Source organism: Leishmania infantum, chromosome 35 (genome assembly GCF_000002875.2).
Source record: "Leishmania infantum JPCM5 genome chromosome 35".
NCBI lineage: Eukaryota > Euglenozoa > Kinetoplastea > Trypanosomatida > Trypanosomatidae > Leishmania > Leishmania infantum.
In genome coordinates, this window is record NC_009419.2 from 1638295 (window position 1) to 1655141 (window position 16847).

Sequence of the window (16847 nt, forward strand, 5' to 3'; positions counted from 1 at the left end):
AGACAGAGGGTGGTGGTGGTGGTGCATGACTAACCTTTTTATGAATCCGTAAAAAACAACAACAACAAAGGAAACGAAATGAACAACAACAAAAAAAGACAAACAGGAAATCATCATCAGCAGCAACACAAACGAACGGAGTGCAAACAAGAGCCGCACATGGGCAGTGGCGCGTGCGCTGTGTGTGTGTGTGTGTGTGCTGGTGGCTGTCTAGCTCTGGCGCACGGCTCGATGTGATTCCGAGTGCACACGGATGCTCTATCGAGTGGAGCGATGCTGGCGAAGTTTCGCTAGCAGAGCGCACGCTCGCTGGTCGAAGTTACAGCGTGTGGCGTGAGTCTTCCGTGCTGAGCGCTGGAGAAGAGTCGCGGTGATGGCCACCGTCGCTGTTCTAACCGAACGAATCGAGGAGGGAGAGGCGCATTTCGACTCAGAAGATACCCCTGCCTTCTCCGCTCATGCTCATGGTGTCAGCCTCTCATCCCTCTATCGTTTTTGTGCCCCTTGGATGCGTGAGAGGGAGGGGAACACGTCATGCTGCTCTTCTTCACATATTTTCGTTCGCTGTCTGCGCTTTCTTTTTTTTTCCTGTTGCGCACCACTCCCCCGTGCATCATGCATCGAGCCATTGGAACAGGCTGTGCCTCACGGCGACTGGCGGACTGCTTCGAGCAGGAACACAGAGGAGCGAGATACGCACGCGCCTTCCCCTTTTAGAACAAAAACTTATACAAGCGGATAGCGAAGATAGATAGGCAGCGAAAGAATTCGTCCACAGCGCAGGCAGACGGAACGCAGGGACGTTTCTCACATCGTCCACTACGCTTCCCTCGTCTACCTGCGCAAGAGCAAAAAAAAAACAGGTAGGTGGCCAGACGCACCTTGAGACCTGCCGCGATCATAACGTGGGCATCCGATTGCCTGACCACACCTGCGCAGGAAGGAGGGGCAAATCTTGCTTGATAACCCCTTCTCGGGCACGTGGCACTGCAGGCAGGCTTTCGTTTTTTTGGCGCGGAGAGTCGATAAAGGATGTTTGACTCACTGCGGCTGTTGGTACTGTCGTTCCTGTATTACCTCGGCTTCACCTATGCCGCCTTTGCAGCGCTCAAGCAGCGTTCTACGACGGTGGTGACGGCGGGGCCGCCGGCGCCATCGCCGGCCACTGCGAATGCGCCTCGCCCAGGCACCAAGGTAGAAATCGGCGTCCCTGCGTTGAAGCTTATGATCATGCTTACAACCATGGCACTGCTCTCGCTTGTCGGGGCTGACTGGTTTCCGCTGTTTGCGGAGATGCGCGTGATTTTCATGTACACACTCCTCTATGCGCCCCCTTTGGCCCAGCAGGAGCTGTATGATCAGCTGTTTGCCCCTCTGCTGGTTCGCGGTGGCGCCTTGGCGCTCTCTCCGCAGACAAGGGACGTAGTTGCCCGCACAGTGTCGCTGTTTGTGGTGCGCCGCTGCATTGACGTCGCGATCGCGGCCATGAACTACACGGAGTGCAGTCGTATCCTCGGGGCCGATGCGGCGCGGGACATCTTGAGTAGCCTGCAGTTTTGCCAGCGCGCACTGCAGCAGACTGCCGCTATCACGCGCGAGTCAGGGAGAGCGACGTATGCGCAGATCGCGCGTGACAGAAACTTTGCCGTCGGCGCCTTCACCTCACATGTGCGACGAGCTCTCATGGCGAGGAAAGAGAGGGAGGACTTCAGCGCCCGTATCCCGCTAGGCCGTGTTGTGCGGGATGAACACGTTGACCCCGAGAGCGGCTTGCCCGTGGCGACGGCGTCTCTGTGGGCGACGTCGTCTTTTTCCAGTACGACGAGGGATGGGCTGGTGGGTAGCTTGCACGACGAGTACTCACACTCTGGCTTAGAGAGCGGTGAAGGTGGCCGGACCGATTGCTTGCGTCGCGGCGTCGATCACTGCGCGAAGCTGTCTGGCATCTTTTGAAGCGGACGTGCTGTCTTGTGCTGCCCCACTGTGTCTCAAAGGGAGAAGGGAACGTGAAGAGAGAAAGGAGGGGGCCACTTCCTCGACACACACACACGCACACACATACATGTACACAAACACGCACGAAGACATCGCTAGCGGGTCGTGCGGGCCGAGTGTTTGTGTGTGTGTGTGTGCGTGAGGGTGCTCTTTGCTTTATGGTGCTTGCTTCGGAAGGCCTGTATATGTATGTGTGTATTTTAAGTCGCTTTCCCTGTTGTAGGCACATTCTCATGTCGGGGTTGCGCTTGCCCTTTTCTTTTGCTTCTCGTTTTTCTTTTGAATTTGCTTTTTGTTTATTTTTAAGGAGTGGTGCCACTGTCTTGGCCCAGGTGCCGCCGAGCACGGCTCCTTTGTTTTGGGCGCCCTTTGTCTCTCTTTCTCGACTCATCTAGCAGCATCTGCCTCCTGTTCTACTCAGCACGCACCCCTCTCTTCGCCGCCGCCATTCGTTTTCGGCCTCCTCTCTCTCTCTTCGAGCTCATCTCTTTTGCTTTTATGTGATGTAGTGTGTCTCCTGGAGTCCCTTCACTTTGGGTCTATCGGTGGACGACCGTCTCGTCTTACACCTCTCCACCGTCGCCTCTCACACGATTTCGAATGTGAACGCAGGGACGGTGGCTCTCTCTCTCTTGGGCTGGTGCTTGTACGGCGTAAGTGTGTATGCACGTTGTGCACGTGTGCACATGCACATCCTTTCTTTTTCCCATTGTGTTTCCGACGCCAATGCGTTTGCTACGGCCATTGCCTGACACGTTCTTTCGGTGCCTCTACGCGTCCCGCACGCGTACATTAGAGCCCCTGCTGCATCACACGAGAAAGAGTGCCCAAGGAGAAGGATTCTGTGTGAGGAGGAAGAACGCATGCGTGTACACAGCATCAGTGGGCCCACCTCTCTCTCGCCCCCCCTCCCCAACGTTCTCATACTCGCAACGTTTTACCGCCGCTTACACGAAGGTGAGAACTTCTGGCAGAGATGTGACCTACTTCTGGCACACGCACGCCGTGACGCTCTCGCACGGAGGCCGTCGTGGCCTTCTCAAGTGAGAACGCATCGAAATGGAAGAAGCGTGCGTTCTGCAATGCTGCCCGCGCCGTCGTCCCGCCACCACGGCGTTGGCGACCTCGCACGATGCGTGTAGATGCGTGTGAGCTCGAGGCATCTAACCATTCGCTATCTTTCGTTCTCTTGCACTCTCAAACTCTTACGGCTTGCTCTGCACGCTTTCAATGTCTTTGCGACCGCCAAATTACCCTTCTCAACGCATGGGCACACCCCACACACACGCACAAAAAAAAATGTATACGCGATCGAAAACGGATGCGGATGCCCCTCCTTGTGGGTACCACGGAGGTTCATACTCTTCTTCCCATATCTTCCTTTCCGATCAGAGCGTTTAAGCAACAACGCCACTGCACACACGCACCCGCAGCCATCATCTCACGCCGGCCTTCGTCTCTCTCACTCTCTGTGCTGCCCTTGTGTGAAGAGGGCGTGCCAAGACGACGGCAGAGGAGCGCTTTGCCGAAGAGTGACGCGGTGTGTCCGTGCTGGTTTTGGTGTGCGTGTGTGGGCTCGATTGCTGTTGCTCTGTTGTCTTCGCGACAAAAGCGCTTCGACTGTCCGAAATCTCACACGACTACACGCAACGAGTGCACGTATGCATCTCAGTAGGCGACGTCCCTTCGTTTCTATCTGGGGGCTGGGGACAGAATTTTTTTTTTGCTGTTGTTTTGCTCTTTGAAGTAGCTCGGCAGCGGCTTTCCTCCTCATCCTTGTGAAACTACGTGCTCACCGGCGCAGGTGACGAGACGACGCACCGCAAGCTCTCTTAGGCTGACAGAATTTGTACTCATCGCCGTCAAGAGAGGCGTGCCGATCGCCCTTGTTTTTCGTTCTCCTCTTCATTTCTAACGCGCGCACACCCCTTACAAACGGAGTCGCTGCCATCCCCTCCCCCCCGCTTCACACACGCACACACAAATAGTAGACCCGCGCTTCGCAATGAATCGACACAACAAGTTCTACGCTGAGGTGGCTGGCGAGTTGGAGGGGGACGACTACTACGGTGACGACGACGACTACAACTATGATGAAGAGTACGAGGAGGAGGGGGAGTACGACGAGGCAGCGTACGAGGCCACAGCGAGTGCGGCGCCGCCTGAACCGGCGCACATGTCCGAAAGCACCGCTCAGGCCACTGCGTCCGCCGCTCCGGCCGTGCGCGTTAACCCGTACACAACGATATCGCCGCAGGTGGACGATGACTACGAGCTGCTCGACATGCTGTTGCCGCAGCTGCACGCCTTGTGGAAAGCAAGTGCACCGACGATGCTGCCGCTCTCGGAGGGCGAGGCGGTCACGGCACTTCGGGCAAGCAACTACGACGTCGAGCCCGCCTTCCTGCAACTCAAAGAAAAGCGAGACGAGGAGCGCTCCAAGCGCGGCGGCGGCGTCCTGAAGGTCACCGCAGCTGCTGGACCCGCGAACCGGGCATCCACTTTTCCAGCTGTCGAGTCACCCGAACCCGGCGGCGAGGAGGCGAGCGATAACGAGGGCAACTCTGCATCGCCGAGCGCGAGTTCTGGCCGCACCACGACCACCTTGAGGGGCTCGAAGGGCACATCGCAGCGACGCACGAAGCAGATGCTAGAGATGGAACCGGACAAGGAGAAGCCGGACTGCACGTTTGTGATTGCCGGCCACGTCGATGCCGGAAAGAGCACCACGCTGGGCCACCTCCTCCTGCTCTTGGGCCGCGTTAGCATCCAGGATGTCGAGAGAAACGAAAAAGCAGACCGCACGCACCGCAAGGACTCCTTCAAGTACGCCTGGCTGCTGGACCAGTGTGAGGAGGAGCGGCGCCGTGGCGTCACCATCGACTCCGGCTCTTTCTGCTTCGAAACGGAGCACCGTCGCGTGCACATCCTCGATGCCCCAGGGCACAAGGACTTTGTGCTCAGCATGATCAGCAGTGCCACCCAGGCCGATGCTGCCTTGCTCGTCGTGACGGCGGCCACCTCCGAGTTCGAGACGGGGCTGCACCACGGTACCAAGTCTCATCTTCTGGTCTTGAAAACGCTCGGCGTCGGGTCCATTGTCGTCGCCGTCAACAAGATGGACGCCGTCGCCTATTCACAGGAGCGCTACGACTACGTGGTGCGGGAGCTGCAGCTCCTGCTCAAGCAGACCCGCATCCCGGAGGAAGCCATCATCGGCTTTTGCCCCATTAGTGGCATGGCAGGCGTCAACATCACTCAGCGGGGCGCCAAGGAGACGCCTTGGTACCACGATCTCAGCTTGATCGAGATGATTGACAAGTGTCCGTTGGAGAGTCGCCTGCTGAACAGACCGCTGCGCCTGAGTCTGCAAGACGTGCAGGGCACCACCCTCTACGCCAAGGTCGAGAGCGGAAGGCTCTTCACAGGGGACACGGTTCATTTCGTGCCGAGCGAGGTGCGGGTCGCTGTCAAGTCGATTCAGAAGCCCACTGTGGCTGGCCCTGTTCTCGTCGCCTTTGCTGGCGAGATGGTAGAGATCAGCACGAACTCGTCCGTGACAGGACTGTACCCGGGCTGTGTGGGCTGCGAGCCGAATTTGTTAATCCACAGTTCCACCGACTTTGAGGCGCATATCCAGACCTTTCGCACCCTCACCAAGTCCATCCTGCCAGGGGCGAGCTTCACCATCATTGTGCACGCCCTGACGGTGCGGGTGCATGTTGTCGCACTCATATCTAAGATGGACGGCAAAACAGGAAACTGGTCGAAGGGGATGGTGAAGTGTGTGCCGCCGGCCGCACAGGCGATGATGCTCTTCCGTGCTGAGTCGCCTGTCGCCCTCGAACCGGCGACGGAGTGCCGCGCGCTGGGGCGGTTTGTCCTTCAGCAGGATGGCGAAACGGTTGCTGGCGGCCTGGTCACACGCGTTGTGGACAAGCCGTGAGACACACACGCACACACACACACACAGCGACAGAGAAAACATAGGCGACAGCGCGAAGCGCGCGACTAGGTGCCATAACGCAGCTCCTCTTTCCTTGGCCTTGCACTGTCTCTCCGCCCAACTTTCGCCGTCTCAGCTTGCGGCCTGGGTGCGATCTCCTTTCTTCCTCCGCGCGAGGACGCCATTGCCGTCGTTTCGTGGCGGCTTGAGTGGCGTTGTTCATTATCGTTGGCCTTCGTGTGGGCCCATGCATAATCGTTGGAGGTGTATGGCGCCAAGCCTTGCGCTTGCAGCGGACTTCATGCGCGGCTTCGTTTTCCACTGTTTCTCAGCGACTGCATGAACGTCCCCCTTCCCCTCTTACGGTTACGCGCTTGTTCGCTAGCACACAAACGGATGCCCAGAGGCGTGCGAGAAGGACGTGGAGGCGGTAAAGAGGTTGCTCTTGCGGGGAGGGGAGTTGCGAGAGGGAAAGGGATGAGCGGACACGCGCCCAGCTGCCTCCGTCTCTCTTTTGCCAGCGGCAGTGCCCCAACTCGCTTATCGAATCACACAAGCGCACGCACAAGGAAATGGAGCCTAACTGGTTGCGAAACGAAAGCAGCGGAACCGCAAAAAAAAACAAAGAAAGGGGCAAAAACCCACAACTACCGGGGCATGGGCGACTGTCTTGCTGGATTCCCTAAAATAGCGGTACTGCGCCTCACTGGGGGGAGGGTTCGTTGTCGGCGTCGCCTTGTAGTCCCCCTCCCCCTCACACCGTCTGGCCCATCGCCCACTCTACTGAGAAGCTGACAGCGCGAGGTGGAGTCCACGTGCACACCTGGGCTGAGGTGTCTGGTTGTTTTGCGCACGCACTCCTCAGCGTTTCAAGCTGCATCCTTCCCTCTTTGTTGTCCTACCCGTTCTCCGATGCTGTCATTCTCCGTTTTGTTTCCCATGAATCTCTGCTTGGTGAATGTGATATCCGCCCTACGTACGACTCGGTGATTGCAGCATCCGTGGTTTGTGTATTCGCTTGTGTGTGCAGCGCGGAACAGGGCTGACGATTTTGTTCCTCACGAGTCCGTCGCCCTCCCTCTCCCTGTCGCGCTCTTTGTGAAATCTGAGGAGAGCGAGATCAACTCAGAGACACATCAGGCACGATCGTCTTTACACGCACGCGCACACGCACGAAGGCTGCTGTTGTGCACACTGTTGTAGTGATTCTTGCCAACACAGAGCATATACACACGTAGACGTGCAAAAGGGGTATTAATGTAAGCAAACAAAAAGAAGTGAAGGTCAATCACACCGAGGCGTCGTTGTTTTTTCTTCGCTAGAATCTGCGCGCTTTTCCACAGTCGCGCATGATTCTGTGCACTGCCGCGAGCGCGATTCCGACCTTTCCCCTCGTTTCTTTCCGTCGATCTTCTCTTTCTCTCTTTCTCTCTTTAGTGCCCCTTTCCGCCTGGGGTGGCGCTTTTCTTCGTGCCGCTTGGCCGTCTCGCTCTCCCTGTCTCGCCATCAGCCTTTGTCCGAGCCGTCCGCGTGTGTGGAGGCGTGCTGCAAAGAATTGATACTCCTGCCGACAGCGTATTTGCTCGGTTGGTGTTTGTTGCGGAGCTGCGGTGTGGGTTTCAGGTGCGATTTTTTCTTCATCTCTGTGTGACCCCTGCTCTTGATCCTCCTGTTATCCCTCCTCCTTTGGTCAACCCTCCCTTTCTTGCTGGCACAACGTCGTGGTTTGGTGAGCTGTTCCAGGGCTGGATGGGTTCGCTCGTCATGGGGCGCTGCAGGCGTGGTGTAGAGGAGACGTTCGAGTTCCGGGAGGAGTACGCCCTACTTGACGCCCCCATTGCCAATGCCGAACACATCCCTCTGCGCTTGAGCCCTCAGGAACGCAAGATACAACGCCTCATGCGGGGCGTCATTCTTGCCTCCTCCTACACCGACAAGGTCGACTCCGCATCTGCCTTGAAGCTCAAGAATCGCGAGCTGCTCATCGTGAAGGAGCTCACGAACGCACTGACGGGACTCATCGTAGGTCTCGACATGCGCAAAGCCGCATCCTTCATGCGCGACCACGAGTTCACGCCGTACCAGCACGAGATCCGTGCTGCGATTGAGATGTGCCGGCGCTACAAGATGATGAACCCCGATCTACTACGCACCGACTACGTCAAGTTCCTTTACATGATTCAAGATGCGGTGCAGAGCGACATGGCACGCGAGGCACTCGGCTTCAATGTCGTGAAGGAGTTGGTGACGGTGGGCCGGTACTGCGAGACGCACAACATGCAGGACATCTTGCAGGACACACGGCTGCCTCACTGCATCACGCCGGTTCCCGTCATGAAGGACCGCAACATGCTGAACCGGTGCCTGCGTGGCAAGGACGTGGTTGTGGGGAAGCTCGTGAAGCAGTACGCCAGCGAGCACCGCATGCATGAGGACAATGTGGAAGTAGTGGTCCGAAGCCTCAACGATGCCAACTGCTTTTCAAATGACAATGTTGAGACATCCGAGCGACTGCTGGAATTATTGAAGCAGTACTTCACGCCGATCTCGTGTACTGAGCTGACGAGCTTGGCGATCGACGAGGGCGCCGACGGCAGCCGCCTGACACACAATCACAAGATGCAGTACATCTTTGTTCTGCAGAGTCTCTCGCTGTGGAAGAACATGTGCCGAAAGATGTACTTGCTGTGGTCTCTCGCCGAGGAGGATATGCTGAATCCGAACGAGAAGTACGAGCTGCGCATGACGGGGCAGGGGCTGCAGCGGGTGCAAAAGGCGCCACAGCTTTTCAAGGCGATTCAGCAGGTGCTGCAGGAGACGAAGGAGGAGCTGGGTGAGTGGGTCGGGTCGGAGCGGATTCACCTCGGTGACGATCAGGTGCCAAACGCGTTCCACTTCATCGACAAGTATGGCCAAGTGTCCCGCATCATAATCCCAATTCTCCGCACCTTAGGCCATATCGACCACCTGGAGCGACACGCCGAACACGCGGCCTACCTGCGCGAGGTCTGGGGTGGTGGTGAGCAGGCCAAGCGTGCCATTTTGCGCGACTTCTTCCGGCACGGCTTCGACGGCAGCGGCGGGGACAACATGGACGACGCGGGCAGCTGCATTGATGGCCGGCTCACCAGTGCGTGGAACTGGTGCAACAACATCCGCTTCAAGGAGTTTTACCCACTCTTCCTCTTCTCCGGCTTTAGCTCCTTTGACGGGGATATGAGCTTGTAGTGTGCGGCGGGGCTCATTAGTGGTGCTAACGGTGTATTCAGATGCAGGTGCTGGGCTTGTCTCGAGTTCGTCAAATGCCGCACCAAAGGTTCGGCACGCCGCCGAGGAGCCGCTAACTTTGCGCTCCGTCTGTCTCTCCAGTGGTGCTGCGTTTCGTACTCTGTACGTGACTCCTTCTGTTCCTTGTTTTGCTTTTTTTTTGCTTACAGACTCCAGGCTACCGCATGCCCTTCTCGACTTGGAGTGAAGTGTACCAGCGAAAAGAAAAAGAGCAATGGCAGCGTGTGGTCGCGGCACACGCACGCATGTCCAGACACGCGCGCTTGGCGACATCGCCAATTCCATGACGCGGTGAGAGAGAGGACGCGGCGTGAGAAAGCACGAGTGATCCGATGACCTTTTCATGTTCGTCGTTGCACGCGTACAGGTGCCGTAAAAGTGCGTACGCGCCCTCGTGAGAAAGGCGTTTTGCATCTCGCTCATAGCATCGCGGTTGATCACCCTCTAGCGTGTCGCTCTGCTTGACTTTCATCCTTTCTGTGATTCTGTGTTTTTTTTTCTCCTCTTCTCCCTCTCCGTGCTGTGGTGCTTGGCGCTTTCGATAATGTGCGCCCATGGATTACCCTCGCAGTCGCCTCTCGGTGCACCGCTGCCACCGCACCCCATCCACACCGACGTCCCCAAACACGCGCACGCTGTGGAGAGTTGCCGGCTGCCGTCGGCACACCAGTGCGCCCGCTAAAGAGAACAGGCGCGAGCTGCAGCCTAGCTGAAGCTGACTTTTTTCTTTTATGGCACGTGTGGGCCCGTTCGCGGACACTCGCACATGCCGCCCAAAGCACCCAACCTCAAGTTTAAGCCGAAGCTTGTGCTTCGTGAGGATGACACGGCCGCGCGTCCTCCTGCTACACAGGCCACCGGAGATCTAAGCCTCTTGCAGCTGGCTCGCCTGCAAGGTCTCTACATCGAGGAGCAGGCGCCATCCTCGTCGGAAGCCGTCGCCGGCCTAGGAGACCGACTGGCGCCGGCCTCGTCTTCCCCTGCGCACGGTGGGGGTGATGGCGAGGGACGTGGCCCCGCTGAATCGTCATCCGACCCACGCGGGGGACATCCACAGCAACGCTGCGCAAATCTGTCGAGCAACGGGGATGGTGCGCGGGGAATCGCAGCGTCCTCACTCTTGCGCCCCAGGGGCCGCAGCCACAATCTGAGTGCCCACGCTGCCCTCGAGGAGGCTTCACGCAGACACGTCGACATCTCCCAATACCCTGAGGTGGCGCCGCCGCTTCCACACAACTCGATGAACACGATCGTAGCGCCGAGCGCATTACGCAACGATGACCCCATGCACTCAGGGCTGTACGCCCCACTTCCGCTCGACGCTTCTTTGCCGTCGCGACTCGCAGCAGAAGAATGCTTTGCTTTCTCTGCGGCTCAAGGCGTGGTAAGCGGCACGCCGCAGTCGTCGGCTGCGACACCGATGGATGTTGACGGCACTGCCTTCTTGCGCGAGGCGGAGTTGGAGCAGCAGCGCGCCTACGCAGCGAACATGCGCTTTTACGAGGACAGCCTGCGCCCCATGCAAGCCAGTGTGCCGTCTGCAACTGCAGCACCTGGGGGGCTGGTGTGGATGCAGCTTCCCCGCTTTCACGAAAATGCGCCCTTCTCATTCTTCGATCTTCCACCTGGCAAGGTAGGTGTGCTGAAGGTGCTGCGTAGCGGCCGTATGGTGCTGGAGGTTGCGGGCGTGCACTACGACGTCGCGGTGGAGGGGTACGAGGACGCCGGCAACGACGGCGCCTGTGCGATGGCGGTGGCGACCCAGCCGAGCGCGTACCCGTCCAATCCGTCCTCGAAGGCCAGCTGCTACGAGCTCGGCCTGCTGCAGAGGAAGCTGATCTGCACCCCCACTCTTCCGTGAGCGAGGCTTACGGCGCTCCTGCCACACGAGAGCGAAGTCAGAGCCAGAAGAAACGCGGGAATACTGCGGTTCCACCGCGAAGATAGGCCCTCGCGCTGCTGCTGGCCTGCGTGGCATCACAGCTGTGTATGAGGGTCCCTGAGTGCTCAGTTTCCGTAAAGCTCGTTTAAGACATCACGTTTGCGCAGCCATTTTTACAAGCATCCATACTATGCCGCAGGGGCAGAAGACAGCATGATGCGTGGGGCCGCTGCTTGCGGCTTTCTTCTGACGATACCAGACTACACGACGCCTGTCCACGGAAGAGAGACAAGCACATGCATGCGCACATGCAGATGGCAACGTCACTCACCCTTCTTTTTTTTTTTCACGTGCTCCCTTCGCAGCTCGATCTTTGCCCTGACGGCTTGTGTGCGCACTGTAGGGCGCAGGTGATGACCCCTTCCGTCGTGGAGCGGTAACCTTGCTCGCCTCCCTTCACCTCTCTTGGCCTCCTCGTCTCGCTTGCTTCCTCACCTGGCCGTGTTTGCTCATGTCGGTGCGCTGGCGTGCCAATCACTGTCCTGCTCACTATCGTCACAGTGCCCCCCCCCACCCAGCGCCGCGTTCCCTTTTCGCGTTTTCTCAGCGGCGCCTCGGTAGAGGAAAGAGTCCGTTGCCCTTCACTCGCCTCCTATCTTTGCTCGCCTCCTGGTCAGGACGAAGCCGCGAGAACCCACGCATCCGGCGGTGTCTCTGCCCACCTGCCGTGGTGGGCGAGTTGCTTCCTGTCCCGCCTCCCTATCCTTCTCCCTCTCCCTGCTCTGCAACACGAAATCGCACGGGAGGCGGTTGATCAGCTGAGCTGCCAGCATGTCCGCACCCAAGGAGGGAAATCGCGGGGAATCAAAGGAGAAATTCTGGCTCTACGCCTTTCGCGATCACTTGGCAAACCTGCGGGCCTTTTCGAACTGCATCGAAACCGCCGATGTGAACGGGGTCGGGGACTACCAGCTTCTCGTGGCTGATGGCAGCAAGCGCATCAAGGTGTACGCCGGCACATCTCTCCAGCGTGAGCTGCCGCTCTTCGGGGTGCCGTCCGCGATCACGTCTTTTTTCATGGATGACGGCGACGCCTTTAGCAAGCCGGTCGTCGCGGTCGCCACGGGGCCATACATTTTCATGTACCGCAGCAACAAGCCGCTCTACCGCTTCATGGTGCCACCGGTTCCTCTCGACCCAAAGGAGTCGGTGATCTGGCAGGACCTTGCCACTGAGGTACTCACCGTTGAGGAGGCAGTGAAGCAGCTAGAGAGCCTGCTAGACTCCGGCGTGCAGACCTCCTCGCGCACGCTGGAATTGCTGCTCAAGGAGACGCCGGAGGAGCGCGGTGAGTTTGTCTCCCGCCTGCGCTCAGTTCCGCTCATCCAAATGGACGTTGTCTGCTGCTTGGCATCCATCCCGCTAAACTCGCTGGACGAGGGAGGAAGGAGCGTGCTGGTGATTGGCACCGAGGCGGGTTTCCTCTACGTCCTCAAGCACAACGCGGCCGAGGTGGCGGTGAAAGTGGTGCTGCCTAGCACGCCTGTGTTTCTCATTGCGGCCGGGTGCTTTGAGGTGAACTATCGAATGGTCGTCGCGTGCCGCGACGGCCGCGTGTACTCGATCAAGCAAGGTAGCCTGCACAACGCTGTGATTCAGCCGGACGCGCAGCCGTGCGCCATTGCGCGGTACAACAACCTCATCGCTGTGGCCACAACGGCGAACACGCTCTCCTACTACAACCTCAAAGGCAAGAAACAGCAGAGCGTCTTCTTGCCGTGCTCAATCAGTGGCCTCTCCACCATCAACGACGCCGTCACTGGCGAGGCACACGGGCTTGTCGTGGCACTCAGCAACGGTGAGATTCGCGTTTACGTCGGCACTCAGCTGCACCACGTCAGCTTGGCTTACGGCACCGTGACGGCGATGAAGTTTGGTCGCTACGGCCGCTCAGACGGCGCGCTTGTGCTCGTGCTGCAGAACGGCTCTCTCGTGGTTGAGCTGCTTCACCGCGGTGTGAACTTGTCTTCTAGCAAAAAGGTAGAAACTGGTCCACCACCGCAGCAGGACGTCCCCATCCCCATCCCGCACCTCAGCTCCGTATTCGCGACGCAGTCATCGCGCGAGCGCAAGCACGGGGCGGAGATGTACCAGCTCTTCCAGTACGACCTGTCGCAGCTGCGGCTCACGACGGCGAAGGCGTACCTCGAAATGATCGCCAACGGCTCTGTCCCCTCCGAGTTGGGCAACGTGATCCAAGAGAATGAAGGGGTGGCGGAGTCGTCGCTGCGGCTGAACGCCGTCGTTCAGGGACTTGGGCCGGTGTTCAAGGTGAAGGTGCAGCTGCAGAACGTCGGAGACGCGCCACTGCACGCCGTGGGCGTCGTGTTCTGTCTCTCTGAAGACGACGTCTATCGTATGCCGCAGCAGATCTTTTCGATTCCTACGTTGCTACCCTCTGTGCCGCTCTCCTGCGCTGCATTTGTGACAACTTCGGAAGGGGAGGCCAAGGGCAACGCCATTCTGGTCGTTGCAACCGGTCCAAAGAGCCGTACACCGTTGGCACGCACACTCGTTGATCTGCCGGAGGTGGACGCAATGGCAGAAATGTAGCTCTATCAGGAGGCGGTTAGAGACCATTCATTCGTCTTGTCGAGACCGATTGAGGCTGTCTGTCGGCTATTTCGCCCCTCCCGCCGTCGGTGTCGTCCCCCCCTCCCCGTATTTGAAAAAGAACAGATACGCTCGCCCTGAGCCCCTTTCGCTGTTTGCTGCAAGGGATAGGATGGGAAGTGGATCGCTGCGTGCGTTTATGTGTGTGTATGGGGGGGGGCTGGTGGTGATGAGGGATCTATTATTTGTTTCTCGTGAACTCTGCTGCAGGTGGCGTGCGTCTGCACGCGCATCCTGCCTCTACTTGCACTGAGGATCTGCAGGCTGCACAGCTCGGATGACGGAGGAGGCGGGAGTAAGATGCAGTGAAAGGGAGGGGGCTCCATCTCTTTCTTTTGTTCTGACGCGGCTGCTTTTTCAGCCTCATGTTCTGTGTGCACTGACCAATGCTGGCTGCAAGTCTCAAAAGAAAACTGGCGAACCTCGTAGAAAAGCGAGATTATGTGCAAGTATTCTGAACCCCACGTCGTGCGTTCCGTGGTGCAGCGCCGCGCAGACGCCGAGGTCTCGCTGATATAGAATGGGAAAGGCGCAACAGCTTCCCGTGTTCCCGTATCTGGTGTTCGATGCGCTTTCGGCTGCGATGCTGCGTTTGCGTTGTCGGGTTACGCAGCACCTGCGCGATAACTCTTCCTTCCTTTCCCTTTGCCTCCCCCCGACAATCGCACCGCCCCCCCCCCCCCCACAAACGCGCCTCTATTGTCACGGCACACAGCAGGCCTTCACCGTGCAGCAAGGCCAAAAAGTGGACGACATGCCGGCCGAGAGAACGGCCACGCTGCCTCTGACGGAGGCAGAGGAAGCGCTGGCGACGCCGACCGCGTCTTGCTCACAGGCACAGTCCACTGGAACGCCTGAGGCCACCCCAGCTGCATTGTCATCGCCGAGGACGACAGCAACCATCTCACAAAGGGAAGGCTCGGCCAAAGACTCGGGAACACCCGTAACTGCCGCGGCGCCCCGCACCACGCGCCTCTTGAAGGATGTCGAGGCCGACGAGAGCCGCTACCTCTATGAAACTCTCTACAAGTCGCTCGATGAAACCGCTGACACGGCCATCCGCGACGAGCTCACTGTCGGCGACACTGTTCGCTTCGCCCGCGACGCCAAACGAGAGTTCATCACGGCTGCGACGATGCCGCTGGGCGAAAAAGCGAAGAACTGCTCCGCGCTCGCGCGCAGATTCTCACAAAAGAAGAACCAGAAGGTAGCCTACGTGTTCATTGTGTTCAGCGTGCTCATGATGACAATGCCGGTGATAGTCCTTCTTATTGGCATGAGACTGATTGCCCCGCGGCTTGATATGGACCCGACACTGTGTGGGGGTGGTTTGGCTGTGTTCACAGCGATATCGCTTACGGCTTCCTACGTGGTGTACGCCATGATGGAGGAAGCGCAGTGCGGCAAGCAGAATGCAAGCGAGACCGAGAGTAAGAAGGAACGCTGACCACACGGCTTTCCCCTCACAGAAAACCCTGCATGCCGTGCTGCGGTCGCTGGGTATGGTGATCGGTGTTTTTCGTCTTGCCGCTCGGAAATCCGGATCGCGTGTGCACCTCGCGCGATTCGAAGCGTTTCACTGAATTCTAAGTCATCTTGGTTTGCAAAGGGAAAAAATCCAGACATAACAGCCGCAAGGGTTACAATGGGCGAGAAAAAAAACCGAATCTGCGTCTAGTGGACGGTGAGGGGAGTCAGAGGCGAAGCAGCCAGTGTGTGTGCCGCAGCGAGAGCGGTGTATCTTGATGAATCTCCTTGATTCTCCTTATTCCTCATCTTTGGATGACAGCCATCTTGCCGATGTACTCGCGCTTGCGGCTTACCATGCCCGATGCTTGGATATTCCATTGCGTGCAGGGGCACGGACACGCACGCCTTACTCTTAGCGCTTTTTATTTTCCTTGCCTTGCCAGCCCTCTTTCTCCAACATTCTCCTCTCTGCGCATTTCTCGATTTTCCGCCTCCCCTACTCTTCACGTCGCCGGCACGCACGACTGGCCTCTGCGTGGGAGTGCGTGTGTGAGTGCCATTCTAACGTTAGCCAGCGCTCCACCTTGCGGTTTTATTTCTCAATCCGATTTGTGGGACTCGAGGTGTTTCGTAGCGCATCACCGCCTCTACGGAGACGTTTTGTTTGTTTCTGTCTTGTGTACTTGCACCTTCCATTCCAGAGCGAAATCAAACTCAGATACCGCAGTCCCGTAACACACGCCAAGAACTCCGCAGCTGCGCGCTCTCTCACGTTACCACAGGCGCATCGCAACTTCAAAACAAACCAAGAAAAATCCACCGAAGCGGCCACCCTCTCCCTGAAAAACAAGCGGGGCGATATCTCGCTATTCACTTCACATACTCTTACAAGGCGCGGCAGAAGAGGTGAAGATGACGTCTAACGGCCTGGCATACGGTGTCGCTGTCTGCGCGTGGTTGGGGGGGGGCTTGCTCTTCATGGCCCTCTGCTTCATTTTTCCCTGCGTTTCGAATTGCTGTTGCCCTACTCGGGTCTGCACCGAGAGCAGGAGTGTACATCGCAAGGGCAACGTCACCGAGGTCTGACAATGAGATGGGGTGGCACCACGTTGGCAAACACAATGTAGGACCCTTGCTATACTCCCTGTGGGTTTTGATGCGCCCATGGCCCCTTGCATGCCTAGAGAGAGAAGGAGAGAGTCCCCCCGTCGCATCTGCATTCCTTATATATGTGTAAATATATGCGCATGCGCGCGTGCGTGGGTGCTGCCATTAGCCTGGCATGACCACGGCCCTTTCATTGGCTTATTTATGGGCTCATGAACGGGTGTGCATGCGTTTTATTTCGCTTTTTCCTTTCTTCGCGGGTTGGTTGATGTGTAGGGTAAAGCATGTATGTTATTTTTGCACGTATTCCTCAATCGCCTCTTTCTCTCGTCTCGCTCTCATATCTTTATTTCTTTCCCTCACCCACTTTCTCAGCGTGGCGTGAGAGGTGCGACTCGTAGCGTGCGTGCGCGTATATGTGTGCTCGTGTGAAGCAAAGACGTAATTCCAGCACCTTGCGCGCACTGCATCCTCTCCTTCCACGCA

The 16847-nt window shown here is 57.9% G+C and overlaps 6 protein-coding genes across 6 annotated transcripts; all 6 read left to right on the forward strand.

Annotated features, from left to right (window-relative positions):
* Positions 1-1032: 1032 nt before the first annotated feature.
* Positions 1033-1953, forward strand: LINJ_35_4210 (hypothetical protein, unknown function; the record flags this gene model as incomplete). Its single annotated transcript, XM_001469186.1, has 1 exon — positions 1033-1953. The coding sequence occupies one exon, from the start codon at positions 1033-1035 to the stop codon at positions 1951-1953; it is 921 nt and encodes a 306-aa protein (XP_001469223.1).
* A 2047-nt stretch (positions 1954-4000) lies between these two features.
* On the forward strand, positions 4001-5941 carry LINJ_35_4220 (hsp70 subfamily B suppressor 1; the record flags this gene model as incomplete). Its single annotated transcript, XM_001469187.1, has 1 exon — positions 4001-5941. The coding sequence occupies one exon, from the start codon at positions 4001-4003 to the stop codon at positions 5939-5941; it is 1941 nt and encodes a 646-aa protein (XP_001469224.1).
* A 1749-nt stretch (positions 5942-7690) lies between these two features.
* On the forward strand, positions 7691-9169 carry LINJ_35_4230 (conserved hypothetical protein; the record flags this gene model as incomplete). Its single annotated transcript, XM_001469188.1, has 1 exon — positions 7691-9169. One exon carries the CDS (start codon positions 7691-7693, stop codon positions 9167-9169), a length of 1479 nt encoding a protein of 492 aa, XP_001469225.1.
* An 826-nt stretch (positions 9170-9995) lies between these two features.
* LINJ_35_4240 (conserved hypothetical protein) lies at positions 9996-11090 on the forward strand (the record flags this gene model as incomplete). The annotated part of the gene is made up of 1 exon (XM_001469189.1): positions 9996-11090. The coding sequence occupies one exon, from the start codon at positions 9996-9998 to the stop codon at positions 11088-11090; it is 1095 nt and encodes a 364-aa protein (XP_001469226.1).
* Positions 11091-11942: 852 nt separating this feature from the next.
* LINJ_35_4250 (putative Bardet-Biedl syndrome 1 protein homolog (BBS1-like protein 1)) lies at positions 11943-13724 on the forward strand (the record flags this gene model as incomplete). The annotated part of the gene is made up of 1 exon (XM_001469190.1): positions 11943-13724. The coding sequence occupies one exon, from the start codon at positions 11943-11945 to the stop codon at positions 13722-13724; it is 1782 nt and encodes a 593-aa protein (XP_001469227.1).
* Positions 13725-14538: 814 nt separating this feature from the next.
* LINJ_35_4260 (conserved hypothetical protein) lies at positions 14539-15231 on the forward strand (the record flags this gene model as incomplete). The annotated part of the gene is made up of 1 exon (XM_001469191.1): positions 14539-15231. One exon carries the CDS (start codon positions 14539-14541, stop codon positions 15229-15231), a length of 693 nt encoding a protein of 230 aa, XP_001469228.1.
* Between the last annotated feature and the right edge of the window lie 1616 nt (positions 15232-16847).